The sequence below is a fragment of the Salvelinus alpinus genome, chromosome 32, assembly GCF_045679555.1.
Source record: "Salvelinus alpinus chromosome 32, SLU_Salpinus.1, whole genome shotgun sequence".
Taxonomy (NCBI): domain Eukaryota; kingdom Metazoa; phylum Chordata; class Actinopteri; order Salmoniformes; family Salmonidae; genus Salvelinus; species Salvelinus alpinus.
The window spans coordinates 12,339,825-12,356,083 of NC_092117.1; the positions used below are offsets into that span (position 1 = coordinate 12,339,825).

The 16,259-nt window shown below is 42.9% G+C and overlaps 2 protein-coding genes across 6 annotated transcripts in view; one reads left to right on the forward strand and one right to left on the reverse strand.

The window, feature by feature from the left end:
- Nucleotides 1–179: 179 nt before the first annotated feature.
- On the reverse strand, nt 180–7,350 carry shld2 (shieldin complex subunit 2). Of its 5 annotated transcripts, XM_071379513.1 has the most exons (11): nt 7,254–7,350; nt 6,090–6,182; nt 5,698–5,761; nt 4,140–5,469; nt 3,784–3,891; nt 2,846–3,040; nt 2,428–2,589; nt 2,086–2,292; nt 1,137–1,374; nt 684–799; nt 180–566 (listed from the first exon to the last, which is right to left on the reverse strand). In XM_071379513.1, the coding sequence occupies exons 4-11, from the start codon at nt 5,377–5,379 to the stop codon at nt 391–393; spliced, it is 2,442 nt and encodes an 813-aa protein (XP_071235614.1). In that variant the 5' UTR covers nt 5,380–5,469; nt 5,698–5,761; nt 6,090–6,182; nt 7,254–7,350; the 3' UTR covers nt 180–390. The 5 variants fall into 5 exon arrangements, with proteins under 5 accessions (XP_071235614.1, XP_071235616.1, XP_071235617.1 ...); XM_071379515.1 differs by lacking the exon at nt 5,698–5,761 and having other exon boundaries at nt 2,443–2,589; XM_071379516.1 differs by lacking the exon at nt 5,698–5,761 and having other exon boundaries at nt 688–799.
- The window catches only part of LOC139562137 (glutamate dehydrogenase, mitochondrial-like), a 44,763-nt gene continuing 35,820 nt past the window's right edge, over nt 7,317–16,259 (forward strand). The window contains exon 1 of the mRNA XM_071379517.1: nt 7,317–7,961. Coding sequence (XP_071235618.1) covers nt 7,559–7,961 — 403 coding nt within the window. The 5' untranslated portion in view covers nt 7,317–7,558. The remainder of the gene's footprint in view (nt 7,962–16,259) is intronic.

The following is a 16,259-nucleotide window of genomic DNA, read 5'->3' on the forward strand; positions in this document are numbered from 1 at the left end:
ACTCGAGCTACCAATTGGTTGTGGGAAGTGCCCTTTCTACAAATTCCCGCCCTCATTTCAACAGCAATAAAATGATCTGGTCTGCAAAGATGAGAGGTTCAAGCAAGGATGTAATGGATGTTTGTATATTTTAGTAATACAATGGACAAAAACAAAATGTATATGGTACTATACTGCAATATTTGTACACTGAAAATATTTATTTTTTATTTCACAAGGCAAAATTATTAATATTCAAACAAATTCATACAAACATGACACCATTTTCCATATCAACATAGTACTTTCAGGGAGGCCTAAACATACCTCAAAGATCTGTGATGACTGTGGTAGGATAGTACAAATACATTCATGTGACATTTGGAGTTGATTCAAGTGAGCGGAGACATGTTATGATTTGGGGTCATGAAAATCCAGCAGTAGAAAGTCCTGGGCAGTGGGGACACTGTTCTCGTCACACAGGAAGTGGCTGCGGACAGTAAGGAGGAAGGTGCGTCTGGGAATGGACAGCAAGGAATAAATCCTCTCAGCCACTACCTGGACTAACCTCACATCTGACCCTGGAGCTGTGGGAGAGAGACATAATAATGTCCGTGTCACAAACTGCAGGAGGTGGATGAGTGACAGAAAGATAAGAGGCATGGGTCTGAAGACTTTAAGAGTGGGAAAACACATCCTCTTACCGACCGTCTTGCTCAGCTTGTCAGGAGGAGTGTCGAGCAGGATCTTCTGCAGCAGGACAGGTGGCACCTGCACACACACCTGGCTTTCCCCATCCTTCACTGTCAGTATTACTGGCCTGGAGTTAAGTGGGAAAGTCACTTTACTAAACCAAAACACAAGCCAAACAGTCAGATGGTACTATCATAGTGTAAGCTAGTATTAGAGCTTGAAAGAGCCATTTGCGGTTGATATAATCACCTCTTTTAGAAAATGAGAGCTATTCAGGCTGCTTGAGTTAATTACCGGCCAATTCCATTTCCATTTGGAATGAGTGTGTTTGGTACGTCTGAGAAATGGACACTTCCACTAAGATAATACGAGTCAGTGAGTGAAGCATTATTCAGGTCTCTCTGTATACCGTAATGTAAATGCTCGTGATGTTGGTGAGATGCACAGTGTTGTGGTTGTAGGACCTGTAATAGCGTCGTACTCCAGTATGGGGGAGGCAGGGGTAGCAGGGACAGTAGATCCCGTTGTCATCTGTGTCCAGCTCGGCAGCGCAGCGCCCACAACCCGTGAATGTGATGTCACCTGACACTGTGTCCAGGATACTCTCCAGATGCGTGTCGCTGTCCATCCGCTGTAGTGCATTCTGGGAGGGGCTGCCTTGAAACTGGAAAGCTGTGACGTGAACTCTCAGTTCCACATCACCTTAGAGGATGAAAAGCAACAAATGATAAAAGTCAAATATAAGTTTAAAAAAAGAGAAACATTACATCTGCCTGAGGCTGATGCCACACAAGCGCTTGCACGCAGCACACACACACACACAGTTTGTTACACATGTAAATAGTGCCACACCTGCACAGAAACACACAGTTGGCCTTGCAGTGTTGAATATTGTTTTCCTGGATGTCTTTTGTTTAGCATTGCTGTCTTGTTGTTTTTGTAGTATCCATTGTTGGTCGTTGGCACATCGTGGTTGTTTGAATTTAAAAAAAAATTATTATAGAAAAATAAAAGGCACCTATTGGTAGATAGGTATAAATTTAAAAAATGCAGACATTGAAATGTATATATATATATATAAATAAATAAAAATGGTCAGCAACTTCTCAATGGGTTGTGAGAACAGCAATTTAGTGCTGATTCTGCTACTTTTCAATGCAGAAATGCATTTACAAAACTGCTGTACTACATGACAGAACCACTATTTTTCGATTTCTCAAGTGTTGTAACATTTTTGTGGCTTGACCAACCAAAATCCAATTGTATTTTCCTGTGACCCTACAAATAAACAAAGTAATGTTCCTGGTCAAAACCCAGTCTTATGTTGTGACCCAGAAGGAATTGCAATGGCCATGATTCACGAGTAGGTCTCAACCCACTATTTGTCAAACAAACACTGATGTAGCGGCTTACCAGTGTACTTCTGGGACAGGAGAGTGTGCAGGTCTATCTCCAAGCTGGTGCTGGTATGTTTGGCAGGGCCTGGCCTGTAGAACTCCAGCGCCCGCGTGTCGTCAGGGAAGAGAGGCTCACAGGAGCCCCAGGGGGTGGAGTGCAGCTCCAGCAGGCCTGTCGTCATACTCTCTCTTACCAGGAGCAAACGGAAAACCCACACTGCATCTGTACAGGAGCAGGGGGCGGCAGCTCACTCATGCAGCAAGATCTAAATAGCTGGTTAGATTATGTAACGCATACAAGTAGAATGATTGCTAGCACTTGGCTAAATGTTTAGCAAAGTTAGTAACTCATTCTTACTTGTTCTGACTTTACCTTTGTTCCTGTTGATACGCTGCAGCCAGGTCAAGGCAGCTCCCCAGAGCACCACTGCCCCCTGCTGTCCATCCCCCTGCTCTACAGTCAGCACAGCCTTCAGTACTCCTCCTACCCTGGACGTGCCCTCTGCCTCGGCTCGCCACCCTGGGTAACACACAGAGTCAGACACACAGGCTGCTGCTGTCAACACTCATGTATTGATCGATGTCCATACAACCACCTTCCATATCAAAGTCAAACAAAATGCATAGCAGACAAAAGGGATACATTCAGAAGTGTGTGCATACCTGTCTGAGTGACAGCTGTGGCGATCTCGGTGCATGTGACAATGCTATGTTGTGTGTGTGAAAAATATAGTGTGTGTCTACATGATGTAATCTCCTAGTCTGAGGCGTATTACCTGTGATCATCTCAGTGTGTGTGATTCGGAGCAGGGCATGCACCAGTGTGTCAGGTCTCAGGGTCCTGAGACGGGCGTGGGCGACGGTGTTTGGATCCTGAGGAACGCGAGGAGGGAGGGACACCAGCAGGGGACGCTTATCACGCAGGTAACCACACAGAGACCTCAGTGTCCGGCAATTCACATTCTGTGGGACTGCAGAACACAGAAACATTTGTCAATCCCCTCTAGATGTAAAGTGGGCTTTTTAAGGACTAAACAGTCAGAGATGAACATGTGCAAGGGGCTTTCACAAACACTTGCATCATGTGAAGATCAACACCCTCTGAAACGACAGTGTTCAATAAAAAACAAGACATCAGGAAGCTATTCAAATGATCACACTATGCCAAGAGCAGAGAGCAGAAGTGAGTAAGTGAATCTACACCATCAATCAAGACAACTGTGAGAGTGTGATTAGAAATTCTAGAACTTCTAGAGAGGGGTGATAAATGTGCCACAAGATAAATTGACAGGCACTTGCGAAATTCCCTGTCTAGTCACCAGATTAAAAATATATATATATTTAACTAGGCAAGTCAGTTAAGAACAAATTCTTATTTACAATGACAGCCTACCGGGGAACAGTGGCAGAACAACAGATTTTTACCTTGTCAGCTCAGGGATTCAATCCAGCAACCTTTCGGTTACTGGCACAACGCTCTAACCACTAGGCTACCTGCCGCCCCAACAGGGGCAAGGCCTACAGGTGCCCAGGTTGGAATCTAAATAGTTGGCTGATTCTACTCCTCTACTTCCACAGTTTATTGTATCCATATGGCTTTGGCATGATATTCGATTCATAGTAATTAATTTATAAATATGTCACCACAATTAAGACACAGTGGTTTACAAATGGCTTGTGAATGATGTGGTGTTTCCTGTTTAAACAGCCCCACCTAGAGGTGAGCTGCTGCCAGTGACCTGGCCCAGGTTGAGGAGCCTGCTGCTGTAGGACGACTGCAGAACCGTCTCTCCTCTCCACTTGTCCTCATTCACCATCACACCTGTCATGATAACACAACAAGTACAGTAGCTGTTACTCCTGTATCATATATAACATTGATAGTCTATTGGTAGCAAGTACAAATATAAGGAGCAAATGCAAGGAACTTCCTTTCACCCTTGATTGTTGTTACTGTAGTACATAACTGGGCAAAGGTGAGTACTTGCAACTGCAAGAGATAACATCACTATTTTATCTATAAAGGATTTATGACAAAGTAAAACAAGTAACTGGGTAATTTATACCTACCAGTGATGAGCAGCACATCTCCAGAATACACAGTCAGGGCCCAGAATGCTGCCCTCCTCCACAGGACCACCTTCATCTCCACTTCTGATTGGTCAGTAACCACCACAGAGGCCAGGGGGATACAGGAGCCAGCACACGCCCCGGACCTCACTCTGATCTCCTTCAGATGACACGGGTGCACCACGGCCACTAAGATGGAGTAACGCACTCCCTGGGTGCCACATCTAGCCAGGGTGGTGTGGGCTTGTGAAGTAACACAACCCTTCCCTGTAGTCTGGTCTGGTGACCGATCAGTTCTGTCTATTGTGGGGGAGACTTTACTCCTTTTAGGGACTGGGGGTGCAGGTGAGGTATTTACAGGGGATCTAGGTGATGGGAGAGGGCTTTTGAAGACTACACCCACTTCTTTGTTCCCAATTGGGTTACCCTGAGAGCAGAGCACCCCATCAGCAGTGACCTCCAGTATCACCCCTCTTTCCTCCTGCCTCTGGCTCAGCAGGGGCTCATAGAAGAGCTCCATGGAGCCCTGCTGGGTCCCTCTTTGGCCCCGCTCTCTGGGGGACTGAGTGGGGGTGGCTGGGCTGTACAGCTCTGGGGAGCTGGTGAAAGTGGATGGCGTGGATTTAGGTGGCGTTTGTGGAAGTCTGGTTTTCACAGGGCTGGTTTCTGGTTGTCCCCCCAGCCTTCCTCTCAGGAGCAGGGCCTGGCTGACTGTCCATGCACTGAGATACTCCGTCTCCACAGACACTGACTGAGCAGGGGCTGGATCTGACTGGATGTCTGCTCTCTCAGGGGCAGACTCAGGCCCTCGGTCAGGCTGCCCGGCAGGGAAGCAGCTGTCCAGATACTCCTTCACTGATTCAGAACACAGGTCTTCATCATTACCAACTGTTTGCTCATTCTGGGGAGTTGAGCTCGCCAAAGGGGGCAGGCCAGCCTGGGTTGTCTCTTCACAGCCTGGTTCTCTCTCTCTGGGAAATCCGGTTTGGGTCTCAGGACCTTGGAGACTGGTACCGTGCTTGCTGGTACTGGGCAGCTCTCCAGGCTCTGATGAAGCGTCAACCTCACCTCGACCGTCACTTCCATGGATCCCACCCTCATCTTCCCTGGCCCTCAGTCTGCCCCCCTGCCAGCAGAGCTCCATGGTCCTCCACTGACCAGACTTTCCCTCATCAACATCAGACACAGGTGTGAGGGGAGGGGCACCCATGAACACATGAATTTTGGGCTTGTCGGTCATGCTGCTGTTTTCACTTAAAGCCACATGTCAGAATCTCTTGGGTTCCATAGACACGGTGATGTAATCCTTTCCCCGGAACAGAAAATACTCCTGTGAAGAAAACAGAATCTACGATGTAACATATGCATGTTGATAATGATTACTTCATCCCTTTGATAGATTTCTAATGTTAGTATGGTTATTATGTAGGCTAATGGCTAATGCTTAGTAAATGTATGTGTTTCTTGGTCAAATAAAGATGAACTCTTTGCCACAGTATGATGCCAAAGAGCAGGACTAGAAGACTTTAAGGTGGGACACTGTAGAGCCCAAACTCACTGATGTGTGCGACTTCACCTTGGAGGGGTTGAATACTGTACCTCAGTGGAATTTGACTTCCTCTCTTTAAACAGGGCACATTTCAAAAAGGACAAAGAAGGATGTTTAGATATTGCTTGGGAGGACAAATAGATTTGTTTCGTCAATCAAACCTCACACGAGTCAGCAGAAATGTAATGGTGATTTGAAAAACATGGTAGAACCCCCCCATGGTCAAACCCCCCCTCCACACTCAGTACAGGGATTTTAGTGCAGCAGAGGTATACAGCGCCACAGCTGGCAACAATAACAGAGGTCATTAGTCAGAAACTCTGTTAAATGCACATGTTCCTGGCATGTGATGTTTCTTTGGAAAAGCCAAAAATGTGTTTGAGTAACTCCCTAGAACTCACCAACCAGACGATGGGTGTTGTGAGCACGTGGGCCAATGATCCACCAGAACTGTCCGCTTTGAAACCACATCAAGATTGATCGCAGCCCTCGAACTGCATAACGTTGTGGTGAGAAACAGGAAAAGATGGGAGTGAGGAGAGGGTGTAGGCCTTCTGATTGTCAATGTTGTGAGTGTGCTTATACCACAGACACTGCCAGAGTTGGTGCAGCTGTAGAACTTTTTGAGGCTCTTTTAGCATAGTTGTGGTTGATCATTGCTATATTTCTTATTTAAGAAAGCATGGTGGACTGGACTGGACGTGTGTGTGTGTGTGTGTGTGTGTGTGTGTGTGTGTGTGTGTGTGTGTGTGTGTGTGTGTGTGTGTGTGTGTGTGTGTGTGTGTGTGTGTGTGTGTCCAGCACTAGGGGTGATCTTATCTGTTTACTCAGGGTAGAGTCCACAGCAAGGGTTCAGTGTTGTGGTAGTAAGGAATTACAAACTGAAACAGCTACAACCTGTTTGATATCAGGTTGCATCAGCCAGTGCTGTGCCTTTTAGACATGTGTAAGCAAACCCTTTGACACACTGCCCAGTAAGCAAAATGAGGTGGAAGGACATCTTTTAGACGTCTTTTCCAGACGTTGACGTCACGTGCATTTCAGGTGCTGAATGAAAGGTTAGAAGACATCCTATTTCCAGATGTCGAAAATACGTCTTATACGGACATTGAAAATATGTCTTATACGGATGCCAAAAATATGTATATTCCGGACATTGAAATCAGGTGCATTTTAGGTGCTGAATGACAAAGTACAAATACAAATTTTTCGGACGTTGAACATACGTCTGTCTGCCTGTCTTTTCCAGACTATGAAAAGTTCTCATTTACAGACATTGAAAATACGTATTTTTCAGTCATTGATTCTATGGCCAAATTTCAACTGCTACACATTCTCAAATAAATAAGCATTATATCACAATAATAATTTCACACCTCTTAATAGGAGAATTGCCCAAAATGTAGTATTGCACCCATGTACTTGTATCAAATGCACTTATGTTAAAGCTTTTTCAAAAGCTTTAAAACTGGCAGCAATGATATTCAAAGTTGTCCAACATACAGAATAAAGGTTATATTTATTTATTTTTTCGCTATGAATGTGATAGGTTGTTGTTAATCTACCTTAGTTGAATGCACTGAAGTCAGTCCTATAAATCACACTAGATAAGAGTGTCTGCTGAAAACGCCAGGGACCGCAATTTCTTTTCGCGGAGGCGCGCATTACTTTGCATGCGCGTTCAAGTGGAACCCTCCCCAGTGAAGTGGGAATCCACACAAACACGCCTGCCTTTAAAAGCAAGAAAAGGGACGCATGTAAGATCAATGCGAAACGGGACAGGACAAGCCGTTGTCTTGTTATAAGTTTTTGGTTTGCCTTCACTTTTCTTTGAATATCATTCGTTACTAACCCGCTACCTCAGTTAAAAATGTACAGATGTTTCGGAGAATTACTTACTCGTGGTGCAAGCAGTGCTCTGGCCTCGGGATGTGTTGAGTCGGCTCTTCCAGTTACCGCGTCGTTGATGAGGGTGCGCCACTACAGCGAGGTCGGAGGAGAGAAAGATGCAGATGACCCCAACTTCTTTAAAATGGTGGAGGGATTCTTTGACCGCGGTGCTAATATCGTTGAGGATAAACTGGTGGAGGACCTCAAGAACAAGGAGACGCCAGTGCAGAAGAGACACAGAGTTCGCGGAATTCTCAAGATTATCAAGCCCTGTAACCATATACTGAGTGTATCGTTCCCCATCAAGCGAGACAACGGCGAATGGGAGGTGATTGAGGGGTATCGTGCCCAGCACAGCCAACACAGGACACCCTGTAAAGGAGGTAAAGCGGGGAAAGTGAAATGACAGTGAAGGGGCGTGGGTCATGCAGCCCTAAAGCTGACACTGTAGCTAGCATGCTCGCCAGCGTGTCAACTCCTGTTCAGATGGTTCAAATATTTTCCAACTTTCCTAAGCTACGTATGTTTCGATGCTAGCATGCTAATATTGACTTTTAAAACTACTTTGTGTGAGGAACCGGCTGGTTTCTATATCTTGCTAGCAACTTTGACAGTCAAATCATGCCCCCCGGGGGCCCACGCAAATCCACATAGCTAACTAACGATAACGTTACCACCTTAAGATAATATGCATTGGCTTAATTACTAACTAGGTAGCTTAGCTATCCATCACCAAGCTAGCTAGATAAGTTATGACACACGTACAACCGTATTTTGTTGCTAGCTACTCCATATACAATTATGATGTAATAAATCAAACTATAAAACGAAAGCTGATGCACAAAAGGTCTTTCGTCAGTCACCGGGCAAGTTAGCATCAGGTTGCAGGGGCCTATCTTCATATTTTTCTTCTTCTATGAGGTTTAACGGCGGTTGGCATCCAATTTGTTGCATTGCCGCCACCTACTAGACTGGAGTATAACTCCCTTATACTTTGCTTGAATTCTTTTTATATATATAATGTACCCTACCATCTAACACTACTCACTAATTTCAAAATTAACACCACCCTACTCCACTAATTCAATGTATTTATTCCTACCTCATGCCATTCTGAAAGGAATGGACATCACCACTTAACAAACCCTGTAACTCTTCTGATGTCAAGTTTTGCACACCTAAATACCACTCTGCAGCTGCCACCACAACCTCAATTTTCTGCGACTTCAATTTCATCCCTGCAGTACAGTTGATAACCATTGCTATGAATGCTAAAAATCCAATCTTACTGAAACGTATCACTTTTTGGCCTATCCCTCTGTACTGGTATATCGCTACTACTCTCACCACTCCTCCCCCTTAATCTTCCTCTACTTTCTAAACTGCCTCAGCATATGACAACTTCTGCACTACTCTAACCGTGGAAACCTTAACCTGACTCTCTCGCACGGGACATTTCTGATCCCCAGCTCCATGGGCACCCCTACAATTAATACATTCTACTACTTTCCCCAATACTACACATTCCTTTGTCTCATGCCCTTATGCACACTTCTCACACCTTTGACCCTCCCTCCTACACACTGCTGCCACATGCCCATAAGCTTAACACCTGTAACATCGTAATGTATTCGGCTTAACTAAATATATCCTAACTTAAACACAAAAGAACAGACAATGACTCTTCTGTTTCCCCACTCTCGCCACCCTGTCTGCGTTGCATCAAACAAAATCTTTCCCCTTAGCTGGTCAACTTTTATACATTACATTACATTACATTTAAGTCATTTAGCAGACGCTCTTATCCAGAGCGACTTACAAGTTGTATTTACTGCTACCCCAGTTATCACTCCTTTCATTGGTGCACTTTTCTTGAGAGCGAAACAATTCACTTTTCTTGCCCCCATTTGTTTACTCCGAGCGCCATCTCCCTCTGACCAACAGAAACAATTATCACTAGACCACTTCTGGTTACCCTCACCGATTCCACATTACACAACTTTTTCACCCACCGTGAAACCAGAAATGGATCAGCTAAAAGGCAAGAGTACACTTCCATAAACTTCACTCCTACTGTCAGACTCATCTTTTTCCTGACCCTCGGCGCATACCTTGGTCTCCGATAACTTCACCACACCTTTCACCTCCAATACTCCTCCTGTCTTCAGCTCCCTCTGTTTACAATTTAAAAAAAAAAAAAAATCTTAAACCATCCTTTTATCAAAATTTTGATCCGACTGAGGTTCACCCTCTTCTTCCCTCTGTCTTAGACCTCCTCTCCCTCCCCTTTTCCCTCCATTCCTCCTCCGTTTTCAAGTATACGTCTCCTTATGATGTTACTGCACTACTCTTGACAACCATCTTGTTCTTGCTTTCTCTAGGGACTCCATTTCCCTCACATCGAACTGTGTGATACCCTCCCGCTCTCCAGGGGCCTATCTATGGAGCCGTCGTGCTTGTAGCTGATTAATGCAGAGTTCAAAACTACTGGGAACTCACAAAAATATGAGGTCAAATCATGACGTCAGTGATATTCAGGTCGGAGCTCTAGAAAGAGGCCCGAGTTCCCCAAGTTGGATTGCCGTTCAAAATCAATTTTCCCAGTCGGAGCTCGTTTTTTTTCGGCGTTCCCAGTTTTGAACGCAGCATAACCACGTAGCAGGCGTTAAAAGACGCATGAGTGTAGTCCTCACTTTTATTTATTTTTCTTCAGGGAAACGGAAAGTAGGTTGAAAATACTGTATCCCTGAACCGGAAACGGCCACTTTATACCTCAGCAGAGAGTGGTAGCAAATAGTTAATCTGTGTCGTTTTTCAATGGGAGCATATGAAGCACAGTGGGCAGAACAAGCAAGGAGGTGGGCGAAGCACAAGCTAGATCCTATTGGCGCATTGTAGAATATATTTGCATATTTCTGTTAGGGAACGTCGTTAGGGAAGTGCGCATGTGCACAAACTCAATTTGATCTAGCACTCCTAAACATTGCAAGTTTTTTTTTAAACTGACAAAGCATCAAGTCTAAAACATAATGCACTGTGTTCATAACAGATTCAGTTTTGAGAACAGAAAAAAATTATTGTGATCAGATGTTTCATCGTTGAGAACATTTGCAGAATGTCAGCCCAGTTTCACCTTGTTCCATCCCCTCCCACTACCCACGACTGGACTTCATCTCACTACCATATTTGTGACTCGTTTCAGGAAACTAGGTGTATGTCACGCATCACTACTTCACAAGAGCGCCATTTGAACGTAAACTTTTATTTTTATCAAAATGTACGTGTTTTTTTTGTTGAAGAAATGCCTTCTGGAACATGTGAACTTTCATGTGCATTAATAACAAACTTGTATGCCGTCTGTAAATACAAATACAAATAAAATTAAAATAAAATGTGTAGGTAATCAGTATGTGTAGGTAATCCTTTTTAACACAGCTTTTTTGAAAGATATCACGTAGTAGAACTGCATAAGTGTTGCTCTCCACATTCTGGAGGAACGAGTTTTGAAATCAGTGTAATTAGAGTATGATAGCTAAGAAGATGGAGAAGATTGTGACATTTGATTGCAAATATGCAGACTGAGTCAAAGATAACACACAGAAGGCTTTTAGCTAGCTAACATTGAACCTGGTTGGTTAGCTACCTGCATATTTATGCAGGGTAGTAACGTTATGAGTTGGGATTATGGTTCATTGTTTAGCTAGCTAGCTACATGTCTAAACAAGACTCCACTATGCAAGTAACTATTTTGATAGAATGTTTGATGTCACTGCGACAACTGTTGCCTAGTGGTTAGAGCGTTGGGCCAGTAACCAAAGGTTTGCTGGATCGAATCCCCGAGCTGACAATGTAAAAAATCTGTTTTGCCCCTGAGCAAGGCAGGTAACCCACTGTTCCCCCTGCGCCGAAGATGTCGATTAAGGCAGAGGGGTTGGGTTAAATACAGAAGACACCTTTCAGTTGAACAACTGATTAGGTATTTTCCCTTTCCCTAAATTCGCTCTGGCTATCTACTCTGATTTCAGAGCACTCTCGTCTGAATGTGCCAGAGCGCAGAATAACTGGTGAATTTACGAACGCTCAACACCCGTTGAATATGGCCAGTGTCAGTAAACGTTGTCAAAAAAGCGTAATAAAATTATTGCCAGCAACACAGCTGCTGTCACCAACGCGCTGGATAACATAACAGCCTAACCTGCTCTGCTAGGGAAAGTAAAATGGTCAGTGAGATGTTCTCTCATTTGTGTCTGTAGGTAGCTAGCCAACGTTAGCCAGTTAGCTTGGGTGCTTGACTGCTGCTGTTAGGTCACAACACTCGGATCAACCCTACTTTTCGGCCAGAGCGTCCAGTGTGTGCTCTGAATGCTCCGAGAGCGAAACGGCTCTGAATTTACGAATGGCCAACCTGACAATGCATTACAAACACCCAGAGCACACTCTGGCACTCAAATCAAATCACATTTTATTTGTCACATGCGCCGAATACAACAGGTGGAGACCTTACAGTGAAATGCTTACTTACAAGCCCTTAACCTCTCTTGGGTACGTGAGATGTTAGTGTCCCACCTCTTCAACAGCCAGTGAAACTGCTGGGCGCCAAATTCAAATACAGAAATACTCATTATAAAAAATCAGAAAACAAAACATATTTTACATAGGTTTAAAGATTAACTTCTTGTGAATCCAACCACGGTGTCAGATAAAAAAAAAAAGAAGCTTTATGGCGAAAGCCAACCGTACGATTATTTGAGAACATAGCCCACTAGACAAATCATTACAAACAGTAACCAGCCAAGTAGAACAGTTACACAAGTCAGAAATAGAGATAAAATTAATCCCTTACCTTTGATGATCTTCATATGGTTGCACTCAGCAGACATTAATTTACTCAATAAATGTTCCTTTTGTTCGATAAAGTCTCTTTATATCCAAAAACCTCTGTTTGCGTGTTTTCTTCAGTAATCCACAGGCTCAAACGCAGTCAAAACAGGAAGACAAAAAAATCCAAATTGTATCCGTAAAGTTCATAAACATGTCAAACGATGTTTATATTCAATCCTCAGGTTGTTTTTAGCCTAAATAATCGATCATATTTCAACCGGACAATAACGTCGTCAATTTAAAAAGGTAAACAAGAAAGGCACTCTCTCGGTCTCGCGCATGAAAAAGCTCTGTGACACTTTAGGGTCCACTCATTCAGACTGCTCTTACTACCTCATTTTTCAGAATACAAGCCTGAAACAATTTCTAAAGACTGTTGACATCTAGTGGAAGGCATAGAAACTGCAATTTGAGTCCTAAGTCAATGGATACTGTAATGGCATTGAATAGAAAACTACAAAAATAAAAGTACTTCCCGACTGGATTTCTCAGGTTTTTGCCTGCCAAATCAGTTCTGTTATACTCAGACACTATTTTAACAGTTTTGGAAACTTTAGAGTTTTCTATCCAAATCTACTAGTTATATGCATATCATATCTTCTGGGCCCGAGAAGCAGGCAGTTTAATTTGGGCATGCATTTCAAACAAAAATTCTGAATGCTGCCCCCTATCCTAGAGAAGTTAACCAACAATGCAGTTTAAGAAAATACCCCAAAAAAGTAAGAGATAAGAATAACAAATCATTAAAGAGCAGCAGTAAATAATATATACAGGGGGTACCGGTACAGTCAATGTGCAGGGCCACCAGTATTGAGGTAATATGTACATGTAGGTAGAGTTATTAAAGTGACTATGCATAGATAATAACAGAGTAGCAGCAGCGTATAGGAGGGGGGGGGTCAATGCAAATATTCTGGGTAGCCATTTGATTAGATGTTCAGGAGTCTTATGGCTTGGGGGTAGAAGCTGTTTAGAAGATTACATTTACGAACACACCAGTATTATAAGCCAACCTTTAGTCTTTATCTTTGGTTGTTTAGTACATTAGTACATAGCCTAACATGTGAATCCTTAAAGAGATGGGTGGGGCTGGCTTAAGAGGGTGTGAATGATGCTGAATGGGTTTAGACAAAGAAGTGCTCTCCAGTAGGTACCAAAATAATCAAGGACCATTTTCTCAAAGGTGAGGTTACAAGTTTATCAACTTTCGAAGCAGAATTACTTTCCCATTGTTCCTCAACTGTAGTGTATGATATACCATTTTCTAGCTCTGAGTTGCTACTTTTATCAAAAAATAAATAAAAAAAAAATGTTTTTTTTGCTACATAACACCGAATCCAGCCGGTCGGTCACATTTTGGTGGTGAGAAAACATTCTAAACGGATGCCTCAGCTTCATAGCCCCCGTGAAGTGTCTGGATTACCCCTTCTGTCTGTGGTGGTAGCTGATTGGAAGGGGAGACACTATATGGACACACTGCGGCCTAAGCGTCAGACCAAAATTTAAGGGGCTGGTCCCAACTCAAGGTGTCATAAATAAATAAAAATGCGCCCCCCTCCTAAACATTCCAAATATTTTCACATGACTCTCCCCTTTCACTGTAAAATACATTGAATACCCTCCCCCCTCATATAATTAACTCATAATGTTCCCGACCAACTGTAGCGACCCTGGATATCGACTTTGCCACTTCAGCATGCTTTTGTGGCACAGTCGATGCCACGCAGGCCTACAGGCCAGAAGGTTGAGGGTTCGCCGACCACCACAGACAAGGTCACTCTCAATGCCTGTTTCATAACACTATGATCAGAGCCGGCTGTAGACAATGATCAGCTAGGGGGAAATCTGATTTTCAACATTTTGATGCCATATTTGTAATTATATTAAATATATGCTGCGAATTTTCCACCAACGGGTTTCTGTACCAATCCACCACACAACCAATAAACAAAGCATACTGACTTTGGGCAATTAAATAGCATGGTTTTTGTTCTCAACACCACAATAAAAAGACTGTCAATCTCTACGAACAGAAAATACATCCCTCCCTCCCTACAGGCTTACCCAGTATCAAAGGCTTGGCTTGACATTCTCTGAATGTCATTAAACTTTTTGGTGTTTTGTAATGTATTTTTCCATTCATCAATTGGCCGCTGCACAGTTTGGATTGATAGATTTATTTTATTTGTCAGTATAAAAAGAAAGCACAATAAAGCTGGGGACTTATTTCCATTGTAGTCCCTATTTTTATTTTTTACAAAAATACATATACCATAACAGAGATGAAAAAATGCTCAACCTCCCAGATGAGTAGGAGGGGGTACAAGTCTCACCAGCTTGTTTGGCATGTAGCTTATTCTTTAGATGTTTGGGCCAGCTGGTGAACCATGATGTGCAGCCATAATCAGTGACACTGGACTTCTGCATTTGCCAGAGTCTTTAGAGTGTCTATAGCTAGGTTTCCATCCAATTGGTGACATATTTTCATGCTAATATTCAAAAATCTTAATTAAAAAGAATATGCCATTTGAGTTTCTTTTAAGAAAATTTGGTGTCAGACAAAATTACAGGGAAGATTTAATTTACCGGACATTTGAGAATTTAAGGACATCCATATGCATTCAGATCTGACCTGGCGCAGCCAGCGCCATCAATAAACGAGAGATGTTGGCAAAATGAGGCACATTTACGTGCCCTTAAATAGCTATAACAAATTAGAAAAATACTTTCTTGGTTTTTGGGTTACTTCCTTAAAATAATAATTGTTTCCTCAAGTAAAAATGTAAACTATGGTAGACCTACACACTTCAATGCAAAAGATCAACTGACTGTTCATCTGTTAAATACCGCGCTGCCTGTCAGGCTATTATAATTTCAAGTGTCTATCTAATAGGTCCAATTAAATGAGATGCGCGTGGTAATTTGTTGAATGGCTACTTTGGGAATATGAACTCATCCATGGCCAGAAAAGCTGAGAAAAGGTGTTCTGCAATGGTTACGATATGTATTAATGTTTATAAATAAAGTATTGTCTACTCGAGAAATTTGACATTACAGTATTCAGACGTAGTAGTCTACAAACGTCAATCGTAAAGGTGAACCGTCTGTTCTAACATTAAACTGCGCATCGGATCGCATAGAGCAAATTACTTGAAAATCTATTTACTACTGTGAAGTGGGTCCAATTAAATGAGATGGGACAAATGGTAGGCTATCCTAACTTGTTCTACAGTCTTGGCCCAAAATATTGGCAACCTTGCACTTTTTTCAAATAATGCACCATTTCTTCCAGAAAACGGTTGAAATTAAAAAGAATTGGTGTCCACATATGTCTTCGGTGTGCAGTTGAACAAAACAAAATCAGAATAATTGACCAAATCTTAGCTTATTCCACAAAGAAATCCTAAAATGGCCAAGACAATATTGGCACCTTCTAGAAGTAGTTAGAAATAATTAGATTTCAAGCAGGTGATTTTCCTTTACGTTGGAATTGAACTCGCCTATGGGGAGTTGCAGGGACCTGCAATATAAAAATCACATTCAACCAGTTTGAATAGAGAAAAGGACTCCTTCCCCTGCTTTGTGTACCGCAATGAGCATGGAGAGAAGAAAGAAAACCAGAGAATTATCTGATGTCAGACAAGATTGTAGCCAATCCCAAGTTCATCTCCAGAGACCTTGATGTTCCTTTTTCCGCCATATGTAATGTTATCAACAAGTTTAAAGGCCCATGCCACTGTAGCCAACCTCCCTGGACGTGGCCACGAGAGAACTTGATTTGGAGATTGCAGTGAAGGATT

Coding starts and splice junctions, on each gene's coding strand:
- shld2 (XM_071379511.1), bottom strand. CDS start 5,379: ATGACCGACAAGCCCAAAATTCATGTGTTCATGGGTGCCCCTCCCCTC. Junction 3,041..3,783: donor TGGCAGCAGCTCACCTCTAG/GTGGGGCTGTTT, acceptor TGTGTTCTGCAG/TCCCACAGAATGTGAATTGC. Junction 1,375..2,085: donor CCTGTCCCAGAAGTACACTG/GTAAGCCGCTAC, acceptor TCATCCTCTAAG/GTGATGTGGAACTGAGAGTT.